This window comes from Dromiciops gliroides, chromosome 4 (assembly GCF_019393635.1).
Source record: "Dromiciops gliroides isolate mDroGli1 chromosome 4, mDroGli1.pri, whole genome shotgun sequence".
Lineage (NCBI taxonomy): Eukaryota > Metazoa > Chordata > Mammalia > Microbiotheria > Microbiotheriidae > Dromiciops > Dromiciops gliroides.
Window position 1 is genome coordinate 138,357,864 of NC_057864.1, and position 14,144 is coordinate 138,372,007.

The window sequence follows — 14,144 nt, forward strand, 5'->3', positions numbered from 1 at the left end:
TATAAAATCCCAAAGACATGTGTCATACTGTTGACTATATCAGTGCAAACAAGATCATAAAGATGCTGAAGATACGCAGTACCATCCATATATTCCAGATTATATTCAAGAAGTACTTTGTAGGATAGCTAGATTTGTTTTAGATTTAGAAACAAAAAAGATTAAGCATAATAGTTGAATTTTTTTTCATAGAAACATTAGTAAAACTACCCAAGACAAAGGCTACGCAAAAATTAATATGTTCTCCACATTACACTGCAAAGGTCTCCTTTGTCCATCAGTATGGGGAAAATAAAGATATAGATGGAATATCAGACTGAATTGTATTTTGTTACCTCGCAAATCTTTCTTTAGTTTTCGAAGGTCTTTCTGAAAGTCATCAAACTTCATCTGGGAGGCCTGAAAGAGGTCCTGGGGTTCTGGCAGTGGAAAAACACATTGTTCTTTGCCAGCATCCTGACAAGCAAGGGGAAAAAATGAATTTTTGAAAAAAAAAATGACCATTCACAGGCATAGAAGAAACAAATAAACAAAAACATACATCGTGAAATCATTCAACTCATATTGAATCAGAGTAAATTTGGCTGGGTACAGAGAAATTATACTCACCTGATCAAAATTTCGAAGATAATATGAAACAATATACGACAAAAGACTCCGGCTATTGTCCTAGGCAGAAAGATCAAAATGAGTAAAGGTGGTTTAAATTTTACTCACTACGAAATGAAAAAAAAAATTCTAGACAACTTATATATTATGGCATCCTAAATGAAAAGTGAAATTCTACAAGACAAATTGTCTTCCGGTATCTAAAAGGCTTAACTGTTCCATAAAAGATCATCTACTTAACATTATTCCTCTTTTAATCAGACCAGATTGTTTAAGGGTGGAGTTTCAATTATAAATATTCTCCTGTTTTTGTTTGTTTCTTGAGTCACATACATAATTCATTATTACATAGGTGGTAAATTATTTCAAATGCTGAAATATATGACTTCTGTCTTAATTGAAAGCATTTAGAATTGAAATGACCCTTTGTCCAGCTTTATAAGCTGGGCTTATGACTGTTCACAGGTGAGAGAAACCATAAAGGAACTCCCCCCCCCAAAAAGAAAATAATAAAATTATAAAAGTAATTTGGACTTTATAGCTGTCATTTTAGATAATAAATTATTATATAAACCATCTAATGTGGCAGACTTTTAGAATATGCAAAATCTCAGACTTTGGAGGCTACTTTTTCTGGTTTTGCATCATATTCATATAGGGATTGATTTGGCTCTGGAAACAGCATGCATTGATCATTATTGCTACTACGATTGAATCAAAACCATGCAATAAAAATATTGTGAATGCCATTAAGACTTTAACTACTTGAAACTAAATCTCCCAAGATAAATTGCACATGTTCCTGGATTTTCTAACTTTGTCACAATTTTAACCCTAGGTTATGGGTTTGTATTTATTTTTGTTTTAAATAGTATTCCTCCACCTTCACTAAACAAAATAACAAATCATAATACTGCTTTAGATATGATTTCCTAATCTAGATTTCTCATCCTAAAATAGAATTTACTTTCAAGTGATTTGAGTGACCTTCACTTACCATTTTTGGTTTGATTTGTGGCTCTATTAACTCCATTACCATGAACTAGCTGGTTAGGTTGAAATCAGTCAACAACATATTTACCAGAGGCTTGTCATTAACAGTAATCTCTATAATCCTGTGATAGTGTCTTAAATTTAGGAAGGCCCAGATTCAAATGTGATCTCATACTTGCTAGCTATGTGACCTTAGGAATGCCATTTAGCCTTTCTGAGCCTAGGATTCTTCATGAAATGAGGATAATAATCTATCACATGGCATTGTTCTGAGGATTATGTGAGAATATACAAGGTGTCCAAATAATCTTAGTGCAGTTTTAAGCTTTAATAACTTAAAACTGTACTAAGATTCTTTTAAAAAATGTTCATCCAATCTCAAAAGAATTTTTTATAGTTACATGTAAAGATAGTTTTCAACATTCATTTCTTTAAGATTTTAAGTTCCAAATTTTTCTCCCTCCCTCCCTTCTTTCCTTCCTCCCCAAAATGGCAAACAATCTGATATAGGTTATATATTGTACTACAATTTTAGAGACACCTTGTGTAACCTCACATAATTCTCAGAACAATGCCCTGTGGTAGAATATTATCCCCATTTCATGAAGAATCCCAGACCCAAGAATGATAAAAGTGGCATTCCTACTGTCACACAGATAGCAAGTATCTTTAATAACTTTATAATTTAATAAAGTAACTTAAAACTGCACTAAAGCTTTTGGACACCCTGTATAAGTAAAATACTTTGTAAACTTTAAAGTGCAGCATAAAATAAATTTAAAAATAGCAGTACCAGCAGTAGTATAAGTAATCATAGCATTCTAATTTTCTCTAAGAGATATACAAAAAATATCCAGGAATAAGCACAATTATTTCTAACAGATAAAAAGGAGCAAGCACACCGAAATAATTTTCTAATTTATGTCGAGTCATATAAAAAGTTAAATTACTTCTTGTTTCAATGACTGAATGCCAAATTCTCAATCTAGACCATATTTTGAATTTTAATCAATGTAATTTGCCTTTGGGGAATTGACTAAAACATGATCCTTAAACAGAATGAAAAAAAAGAAGATATTCTCTTACTCATGCTCATAACCTGCTCAAGAATCTGCTTAAGGTTAAAAATTATTAAAAATTAGCAGATACCTCATCTGGTACTATTTATTGCTTCTAAATCATTTGGAAATAATATTTTAATTCAATTCAATAAAAATATATATTACATAGAAAAGGTTACTCTACTTTTTTATTGCCCTAATAATCTATGTGCTTAAAATGGAACTTCTATTGGTAAATAATATGGAATTATTTCTATACCAGAAATTATAATGAAATCATATAGGCCACAAACAGGTAGAACTCTACTGAAAATAAAAATCCTATGGAGTTGAATATTCAGTAACTGATAGAACAAAGTACAGAAACTTTTTTACTATTTTAGCAAAAAGTCAGTAACTTTTCAGTGGAAAATAATACTAAATTAAAATACTAATATAATACTAAAAATAAAGAAAATTATTTTAATTTTAATATATATTTATTCCAATTTTGATCATCTTTCTAATGTTTCATAGTTTCCTTACCACTAGCACCATTACAAATGCATACTTATTCCTAAAATACTGAGGCCTGCTAAATGTTTGTTCTAAATTTTTAACCTTTTCACCAATTTCTTTTCTTAGTAGTATCATACATGCAATGACAGTGATTAGATTTAAGGACTCATAAGCTTTTGAACTAGAAATAGCAGAGACATCATCTATTTTGAGAATCAGGAAAAAATCATACTGGTGTGGCTAGATGTAATTTCTACTTTAATTAAATGTTTTATTTCCTTTAGAATAACTTGTTTTAGGCTTTCCTAATTTTTAAAGGACCTAGGCCTATTGTTCTCCACTGGTTAGCATCTAAATATTTAAAATAAATAGAAAAAAAGACAGCTATAGGTTTTATCCTACGAAAAGTAAGAGTCCTTCAGATTTCTGATTTAGAAAAATATACCATAGTGCAGATGGTCTTTGGCATATATAGAATTGGGTAAAACAATCAAGAAAGAAATATGTAGTTCTAGCTGAAGTCATACTTATCAAGGAGGACATCGGATTAATGGTTACTCATTTAAGGAAACAATCTGATACTCAAAACACAAACACGAAAATGAACATTTCTTTTACTTAAATATAATTTGGTTTGAAAGTATAAAGAAACAATTATTACAAAGGACAAATACTGAAACTCCTTATTGCTAACAAAATGATCTCATCTTCTAGTGATCCTACAGTCAGTCATAAAAATACTTACACTGCTTTTGACATCTTTCAGCTTTGGAAGAATGTCTAATCCAAAACCATCTGCCTGTCCCCGAGTCTTGTTCCCACCATTCATGTAATTACCAAAGGCAAGAACCAGACCTAGAACCTGCATAACCCCTGACCCATTTTTCAATGTCTGCAAAATAGGATAAAGAACAATTTTTCTTAATTAAAATTTTGTATAACATTAATCAATTTTACAAGAGTTGTCAACATACAATATCCCAAGCTTCCAACATATTTACTACCATTTTAGGTCACATCCATTTATCATTATTTCTACTTACAAACTATAGTTCATTCGTGTTAAGAAAGTCACAAAAGACACAGAAGTTACATTTACTTACACATATACACATAAAAAAAAACTTTAACTACATCAGTACAGAAAAGAAAAAGTAAAAACCCACACCAACTTTTATCAACACATTCTAACATATATTTCACACATGAGCCAAAGCGAGCATTTGAGAAACAGTGAGCAAGCACCTAATGGCATGTCTCCTATTCTTTGCTAAACTAAAGATGGCTAGAAAAAGGAATATTGTGAAACAAGTGCTATTTCAAGAGAAGTTCTTTTTAGCTATTCTAATTTTACATAGCTCCTTAGCAACCCAAGCAATCTGGCATAAGAACTAATACTAAAAAATTTTGACGTAAAGAAATGCATTTTATAGAGATTAAATTTACCCCAAATATTTCACACTTGTTTCTTCCAAAATCTAAGTTAGGCTTAATTTTGTATTACTTATGCCCAGCTCATCAAGTTGTTTCCCCCCCGCACTGAAACTGTGTTACCAAGAGAAGAGAGAATGGTATTTCTGCCCTTTGACTAATGAACAGCCTTTAGAAAATTTGATATTGACAACTTATGAATTGTATTATTAATTTAACTTCAGGAAAGCATTTTAGCCTCAAGATTTCAGCTATGCTGTTGTCTCCAAATCATTGGGATGGACTAATTATTAGTAATTTGTTGAACAGTCCCTTCCAAAAATCAAAGAAAGCTAACAAAATGCTTTCAAATGGCATTCATTTGGATGTCGGATGTATGAAAGCCTCTGCAAAGTGAAGATTTTGCTTTGGCAGCAGCAGAAGGCACAGTATTCTCTAGAGGCTGATGTGTATTGGCAGGAATCTTATGATGCTGCAGTGAAGGCCTGAAAGCCAATCTGAACATGTGCTTTGATCTGGAAGCACCATCATAAAATGTTCCATTCGGCAGGACTGCGATCCTTCAAATTTAATGAGGACTTAAAGTAAATAAGGAGAAAACTTTTGAAATATGAACATGACTGAATGAGATTAAATATCAGAAATCTAGCTCCAGCTTTCTATGGACCAGAACCCACCTCACACAACTTCTGGAGTAGTTCAAGTTTGCGACGAATTGAGCAAATGCTTTCTGAAAATGTTGACTGGAACAGGATGCAAAAGACTCGCTCTGAAAAGTTGGGTATTAGTGACAGTTCATAAAGGAACCTGAAGGAAAAGAGTCCAATGGAGAGGGAAAATATAATTCACATAAACATATGTTTAGCCTTATATCATTCCTAGCAATCATGTACTTAAGATACTGCACTTTCCTAATGGAAATAGCCCACACATCTCCTGGATGATTCCTCTTTGGCTATAAGAGGCATGCTTACTGTTCAGGTTTGTCCAAAGACTTGGCATTTTCTTTTTCTTTGCATGATCTGCCATGCTTTTCAATTTTTTCCAATTCGTCTGTCTGTGCTCTCTGGAAAAAAGAAGACATTTTTTCCTAAAAACCTGGCCAATTAAACCCCAAAGATAATAATTGTCTTCCTACAAAAATCACTCTATATTTTCATATTCCTTAGCATCTGTTTGTAGTAAAACTTTACTTAATTCATGAGGCATTTTAAAGTGTAAATATGTTTAATGCAAACCAGATTACCTCCAAATCTTCCAAATAATGTTATTGACTATTAGTAATCTGCAAAAGATTTATTCATTCAAGCATGCATTGAGACAATACATTTTTCCTTTCCTGTTCTTTTGGCTGTTTATATACTCCCTAGGATGAAAGAATTTGCTTTTAAAGTGGTATTTCTCATTCAAAAATCAGTCAAGTTGAATTTGAATGTAATGTGATCCTAAAGATTTATGTAAAGTTATTTCTCTCATGGTAAAAGAAAAAGGACTTACTCAACTATCTCAATCATTGTTCACTGCTATTTAGGTTATGAAAAAGTCAAAATGTAATTATTAGTTTGACTTTTATTGTGTACAACACAACAATCACAGAACATAAACAGAATGCTTGGATCCCTTTTCATATATCTTCTTTTTGGTAGAATAATGTTTCTAAATTTATTTTCTTTTATGTACATGTATGTGCTCTCCCCTCCATACACACAAGTACTCAAGATGAAATTTATTGTCCTAACCTTAATTTTTGTGAATCTCCATAAACTGTTTTTAGCAGCATATAAAGAATATTATAGACATGGAAGAATAAATTTAGCTTTCATACTAAATTGTTTTTACATATTACATTTATCTACATATGTACACTTTAATAGGGCAGTGAGATGGTGCAGTGGATAGAATGGGCCTGCAGTCAGGAATACTTCAAATCTGGCCTCAGTGTGATCCTGGGCAAGTTACTGATTCTTATTTGCCTCAGTTTCCTCATATATAAAATGAGCTCGAAAAGGAAATGGAAAAGCATTGAATTATCTTTGCCAACAAAACTCCAAAAGGGATCAGAAAGAGTAGGGCACAACTGAAAAACAACTAAACAACAAAGTACACTTTAATATAGTCCATATTTTATAAAGATATAAAATCAATCATGTTCCATTTTCTGAATGCATGAAAAGGGCATGGGCAGAATCATATATTTTGTCCTTGAGTCAGTTAGTTCCTCAGCACATACAATGTAATTTGTTGTTAAAACATGAATACTGATCAACCAAAAATTGCTCTGCAAGTCTGGATGGACTTTTGCCTAATAAGTTTGAGAAAGATCTGTGGATTCCTTGTGGTCCTGGAAGATTTTAAAATGTGACTTTTCTGGTTGATGAGCTCATGCAAGAAGGGCTTGTCACATACAATGAGAAATCTTTTAAGAAGGGAAGAAGTGATGATTCACAGACTAAGGGAAAATATATATTCTTTTATGGTTTCATATTTTGCATTTGAAATAAGAATGAAATATAAAATCTTATGAGTCAAAAAAGAGAATAGTTTCATAGAAATACACAGTTGCAACAAAAAAATGGAAACCTTATTTGCAGAACTCAATTTAATAAATATTTATTAAGTTCCTACTATGAAGAGAGCACTGTGGGAGATACATACAAAGAATAAGACTAGGTCTTTGCTGTCATGAAGCCTTATAGTCTAGTATGAGTCATCATACTAGAATGGCCAGGTTTAACTCACACCTCTGATACTTAATATCCATGTGACCATGGGCAAATCGTTTAGTCTTTCTAGATTTCAGTTTCCTCATTTGTAAATAAAGAAATGTACAAGATAACTTCTAACATCCCTTCCAACTCTACACCTTCTGCACCTATGATACATACATCACTAACTATAATATACCACAATCTATCGTTGTATAAGCTTTAGAGGATATATGGGTAGGGATTAAACAGGTGTAGTGGGAAGGGCAATAAGGTAGAGGGAACAGTGTGATCATAATACTTGAGTTACAAATTGTTTCAGTCTTCAGATAAATATGGAAATCATCCCAACAGTTAAGAGGAAGAATTACCAAACATTATTTACTAAAAATTATCTGCATGTCAGACCAAGGAAAGAACAAGTGATGATACACAAAAGGGAAATAGCAATTCTTTGATAGTATGACATAAATTAATCAATAAACATTAGGCACTATTCTAAGTACTAGGGATCTTGTTTGTCCTTCATTCTCAAATTGGACTGTGACATTGGGGTGATGTCACAAATTGCAGTGAATTGGATTTAAATGAGGGAGGGCTGTGCAAAGTCACCAATTTCACTCTCCTCCAGAGTCTGGGGTGAGATTTGAACTCAGGTCCTCCCATCTTCAGGGTCAGTGCTCTATCCACTGGACCCACCTAGCTGCCCCCACTAGGGATATAAATAGAAGCAAAACACAGGCCTTGCTCTGGAGGAGTTCACAATCTAATGGAAGAAAAATTGAGCACTATTCAGGATAAACAGAAAATAGCGAACAGAAAGAAGGCCCTAGAATTAAGTGCGATTGTTAAAGGTTTCCTGAAAAAGATGGGATTTTCAAGGAAGACAGGGAAGCCATGAGGTGAAGAAAAGCATCCTAGGAATGGAGGACAGACAGAGGAAATACCAAGAACCAAGAGATAGAATGTTCACTTCCTGAAACAGCAAGGAAGCCAGAGTGACCGAAGCAAATAGTACCTGGGACCTGAAAGTCAGCAACACACAAGTGCCTTTATACTCCTTTCTTTGGAAAGGGCAGGGATTTAGAAAGCCAAACTGGGCTTTGGTAGGTTCAGTTCCAATGCACTCAAATTCCCTCCAGGATCCCCCTCCTCCCACTTCCATGATGCCATGACAAGGTACATTCTCACCCCAACGGAGACCAAAGACAACATTTAAATTTAACTACCTTGCAAGAGAGCTTTGACACTGACCTCAGAATCACACCATATTAGTGTCTTCAAAACAAGAACTATTATAAAAGCTAGAAGTATTTTGGCAGCTCAGTGGCACAGGAGATAGAATGCCAGGTCTGAAGTCATGATGACATCTTCCTGAGTTCAAATCTCACCTAAAGCATTCACTATAGCTGTGTGACCCTGGGCAAGCCAAATGATGTTTGCCTCAGTTTCCCCATCTGTAAAATGAGCTGGAGAAGGAAATGGCCAACCACTCCAGTATCTTTTCAAAGAAAACCCCAAATGGGGTCATGAAGAGGATTGAAAAACAGACTCTCTCGAAATTTTAAGATCTGCAGGGCTTTGTCACAATATATAACTCAAATTTTGACTTTCAAACTAGTAAAATTATTGAGTTCTTGCCTAATCAAATGTACCTTCAATTTTCTCCCTTTTCGGGAGATTCTCACTCTTATTTTGTCTTTTAGGGATCAATTGATTTCACTTCAGGCAACTTTTCACTCTGTACATTCCAACCTCTTTAATCTCTGTCCTCCTTCTCTTCTCTTCAAAATCTTGTCCAATTACTTCAAGAGAAATCTCTGCCACCCCCACTCCTCTGCCTTCAATTCACTTGTCACAGGAAAAATAACCCTAGTCACAGGTGATGGGTATAATAGTGCTGTGAGTGACTCAACTTTACAATAAAAAAGAAAACCTTAGAGTTTTAAATGAAATAAAAAACAAAGGCAGGTGTAATCAAACTTTTCACTCCTTGAAAGTGCTAAGAAGTCACTCAAAGAAAGTTCCCAACTCTCAGTCTATCCTTCTCTAATTTAACATGCATAGTCCTCCAGCACTATCAAGATGATAATCTAAATATAAAGTTATATAAACACAAATATACAATATAACAAAATATAAACACATGAATACAATATATATGAATTAATACATATATACATACTTGTGTTTTGTGTGCTTGTTGGGAAGCAGCAGGCTGAGTTTCTCTTACCTGCTCATGGAATTTGATTTAGCAATTTTTTTTTTGGTGGGGCAACAGGGGTTAAGTGACTTGCCCAAGGTCACACAGCTAGTAAGTGTCAAGTGTTTGAGGCTGGATTTGAACTCAGGAATTCCTGAATCCAGGGCCGGTGCTTTATCCACTGCGCCACCTAGCCGTCCCTCTGATTTAGCAAATTTTAAAAGTATCTATTATGTAATTGGCACCATGCTTGTTGGTAAGAGGTATAAAACAAAATGAATGAAACATGGGTCATGTCCTTAAGGAGCTCAAGATGTAGGCTCTATCACTACCTAGCTGTGTGATCTTGGACAAGTCCTTAAACCTCTTTTGGCCTCAGTTTTCTTATTTGTGAAATGCAATATGGGAAGCACCTAAAATGCTTTGTAAAAAGTTCTATTAAAGTCTCAGAAGTATTTTTCTACTGTTTTTTTTTCTCTTCAAGTAAGCTTTATTTCAGCAACAAAGAGAATTAGCATTTGAGAGGATAGTATGTGAACTCAATTAATACTTGTTAAATGGGTTTTATGGGAATATGTGTTCTAAGTGCCAAAGAACTCATTTGCAGATGAACTTTTAGATCCTAACTTGTTTGTAAGATGGGAATTTCTTGTATTAGCCTGACAGTCACTTTGGGGTGGGGGCAGGGAGGGGGGGGATAATAGACAGCAGAAGAGTAACTTGTGCTTTAGTTTTCCTTTTCTATTTGCCAGTCATATTTCAGTACCAGCATTTTTAGACAAAAGCAGAAAATTTTCTCCCTGCTTCCTTTCTTGGCAAGGACCACACACTGATATACATTCTTATGATGACTTATAAACAATAAAACACTGTAGAGGTGATCATTATCCTTAAAACAATTCTCCATCTCTCAAAATATTCTCAAAGCCAAAGAGTAGAGACCATTTGAAAACACTGTAATGAAAAGAACTTTGGACTTGGAGTCAGGAGAGTGAAGTTTAAAACCCACTATAGGTACTAGCTCTGTGATTCCAAGGCTAGTTAATTAACATCTTAGAGCCTCGATATCCTCATCTATGAAATGAGGAGAATAATACCTGTACTAACTAATTTCATAAGATTGTTTCAAGAACAGTGATCTATACACCTTGAAACATTCATTGTGAGCTTCAATAGTTGGTAATGATTCAAACTTGTCAGAATCAGAAAGGACTGATAACTATGGAAATTTTAAAAAAAATATTTTCCTAAGGTACAGACTTCATAATTTGTGCTGATTCTTCTTCTTCCTACACGTGGAGGTTGTGAGTAAAGAACCTAAAAGTATGTAATGCAGAACCATCTTTCAGATGTTGTTAGCCAAGAAAGAAACATACCAGAGAATTTGTAGATGTTGCCATTAATAACACCCAACTGCCCATCCCCTTCTCCCCCTGACACCTTTCTATCTAGACTCAGGAGATGTCACTATACATCTGACAAAAGACTTGAATGTATTCTGTAACTTGTCTAGTAGTCAATGAAGAGAAATCCTCCATGGAGCTAAAACTAGGGTGTTTTTCCCCCGTTTCCCCATTTATTTAGAATTTTATTTTCCCCCAAATGACATATAAAACAATTTTAACATCTATTTTTAAAACTTTATGTTCCAAATTCTCTTCCACCCTACCTTCCAACCCTCCCTTAAGAACACAAGCAATTCAATATAAGTTATACATGTGTAGTCATGCAAAATATTTCCACATTAGTCAGGTTGTGAAAGAAAATAGAAAAAAAAACACAAGATAAAGGAACTAAAAAATAAAATTATGCTTCAATCTGTATTCAGAAACCATTAGTTCTTTCTTTGGAGATGCTCTGCATTTTTCATAAGTCCTTCAGAGTTGTCTTGGTTCATTGTATTGGTGAAAATAGTTAAGTCATTCACAGCTGATCACCTTACAATATTGCTGTTATTTTGTATACAGTACATTTCACTTTGCATCAACTCATGTAAGCCCAGATTTTTTTCTGATAGCATTCTGCTCATAATTTCTTGTAGCACAACGGTGTTCCATCATAACATCATCCCACAATTTGTTCAGCCATTCCCCAACTGATGGGCATCTCCTAAATTTTGAATTCAACTTTTTGGTTTTTCTCTCTTTTTGGATACTGACCTAGTAGTGGTATTACTAGGTCAAAGAGCATACATGGTTTTATGACCCTTTGGCCATAGTTCCAAATTGCTCAACAAAATGTTTGAATCAGTTTATAACTTCACCAAGAGTACATTAATGTCTCATTTTCCCCATATCCCCTAAAACATTTGTCATTTTCCTCTGCAGTCCTATTATCCAATCCAATAGGTATGAGGTAGTACCCCAGAATTGTTTTGACCTGCATCTTTCCAATCAATAATGAGTTAGAACATTTTTATATGGCTATAGGTAGCTTTATTTCGTGAGAAAACATGTTTTTTGATCATCTATCAATTGAGGAATGGTTATTTTAATAAATTTGACTCAGTTCTCTATATGTTTTATAAATGAGGTCTTTCAGACAAACTTGCTTCAATTTTTCTCACAATTACTATTGCTAACTGTATTTCCTTACATCCTATTCCCTCCCCATGAAATTTACTCTATTTCCTATCTTATTTCACCCTATCCCTCCTCAAAAGTGTTTTGCTTCTGGGAAGCTAGGTGGTGCAGTGGATAGAGCATCAGCCCTGAAGTCAGAAGGACCTGAGTTCAAATCTGGCCTCAGACACTTGATACTTACTCGCTGTGTGACCCTGGGCAAGTCACTTAACCCCAATTGCCTCACAAGACAAGTGTTTTGCTTCTGACTGCCCTTTCCACCAATCTGCCCTCCCTCCTATCACCCCACTCCCCTTATTCCCCTTCCCTCCAACTTTCCTGCAGGGTAAGGTAGATTACTATACTCAATTGTGTATGATATTCCCTCTTTGAGCCAGTTCTGATGAGAGTAAGTTTCACTCACTACCCAGCACCTCCCACATCTTACGCTCCACTATAAAAGTTTTTTCTTGTTTCTTTTATGTGAGATACTTTACCCCATTCCATCTCTCCCTTTCCCCTTCTCCCAGTGCATTCCTCTTACCCCTTAATTATTTTTTTAAAAAATATCATCCTTTCATCAAATCATACCTGTGCCCTCTGTCTAAATATACTCCATCCATCTGCCCTAATAATAAGAAAGTTCTTATGAGTTATAAGTGTCATCTTCCCATGTAGGAATGTAAATAGTTTAACCTCTTAATATCCCTTATGATTACTTTTTCCTGTTTACCTTTTTATGTTTCTCTAGGGTCTTGTATTTGAAAGTCTAATTTTCTATTCATCTCAGGTCTTTCATCAAGAATGCCTAAAAGTTCTCTCTTTCATTGAATTCCCATTTTTTCCCCTTTAATGTAGATGCTACTAGATCTTGTGTTATTTTGATTGTGGCTCCAAAATCCTTGAATTATTTCTTTCTGCCTGCTTGCAATATTTCCTCTTTGATGTGAGAGCTCTGGAATTTGGCTATAATATTCCTGGAAGTTTTCATTTTTGGATCTCTTTCAGGAGGTGATGGGTGGATTCTTTCCATTTTTATCTTACCCTCTGGTTCCAGAACATCAGGATAATTTTCCCTGACAATTTCTTGGAAGATGATGTCTAGGCCCTTTTTTTATAATTTCTTTATAATTTCTTTATAATTTCTTTTTTTCTTTTCTTTTTTTTTTTTTTGGCGAGGCAATTGGGGTTAAGTGACTTGCCCAGGGTCACACAGCTAGTAAGTGTTAAGTGTCTGAAGCCGGATTTGAACTCAGGTCCTCCTGAATCCAGGCCCGGTGCTCTATCCACTGTGCCACCTAGCTGCCCCTAGGCCCTTTTTTTAAATCATGGCCTTCAGGTAGTCCAGTAATTTTCAAATTATCTCTCCTGGATATATTTTCCAAGTCAGTAGCTTCTATTTTTTTTCATTCTTTTGGTTTTGCTTTATTGTTTCTTGATTTCTCATAAAGTCATTAGCTTCCATTTGCTTAATCCTAATTTTTAAGGAATTATTTTCTTCAGAGAGCTCTTGTACCTCCTATTCCATTTGGCCAATTTGACTTTTCAAGAAAATCTTTTCCTCATTGGCTTTTTTGTATCTCTTTTACCATTTGGCCCAGTCTGTTTTTTAAGTTGTTATTTTCTTCAGTATTTTTTTTTTGTGTCTCCTTTACCAAGCTGTTGGCTTTTTTTCATGATTTTCTCATATCATTCTCATTTCTCTTTCTATTTTTTCCCTCTATCTCTCTTACTTTATCTTCAAAGTCCTTTTGGAGTCCTTCTATGGCCTGAGACCAATTCAAATTTTTCTTGGAAGCTTTGGATGTAGGAGCTTTGACTTTGATATCTTTTTCAGAGGGTGTATTTTGATCTTCCTTGTCACTATAGAAACCTTCTATGGTCAGCATTTTTTCTGTTTGCTGATTTTCCCAGCCTATTTCTTGTAACTCTTTGTTAAAGTAAGGCACTGTTTCCCAGGGTGGAAGGCACACTGTCCCAAGCTTCAGGGAGTTTGAGCTCAGAGATATTTTTAGGAATTTTTAAGTCCTTAGTTCTTCCAAGGTGGTATGATTTAAGGAAAGGTATGTTTACTACTCTCCTG

At 34.5% G+C, this 14,144-nt stretch overlaps 1 protein-coding gene across 2 annotated transcripts in view; it reads right to left on the reverse strand.

Annotated features, from left to right (window-relative positions):
* The window catches only part of FMN2 (formin 2), a 453,587-nt gene that overhangs the window by 169,560 nt on the left and 269,883 nt on the right, over positions 1–14,144 (reverse strand). For both annotated transcript variants that reach the window (XM_044003674.1, XM_044003673.1), the window contains 5 exons: positions 5,567–5,658; positions 5,270–5,399; positions 3,907–4,053; positions 610–669; positions 336–456 (listed from right to left, as the gene is read on the reverse strand). In XM_044003674.1, the coding sequence (XP_043859609.1) occupies positions 336–456; positions 610–669; positions 3,907–4,053; positions 5,270–5,399; positions 5,567–5,658 (550 nt within the window). The remainder of the gene's footprint in view (positions 1–335; positions 457–609; positions 670–3,906; positions 4,054–5,269; positions 5,400–5,566; positions 5,659–14,144) is intronic.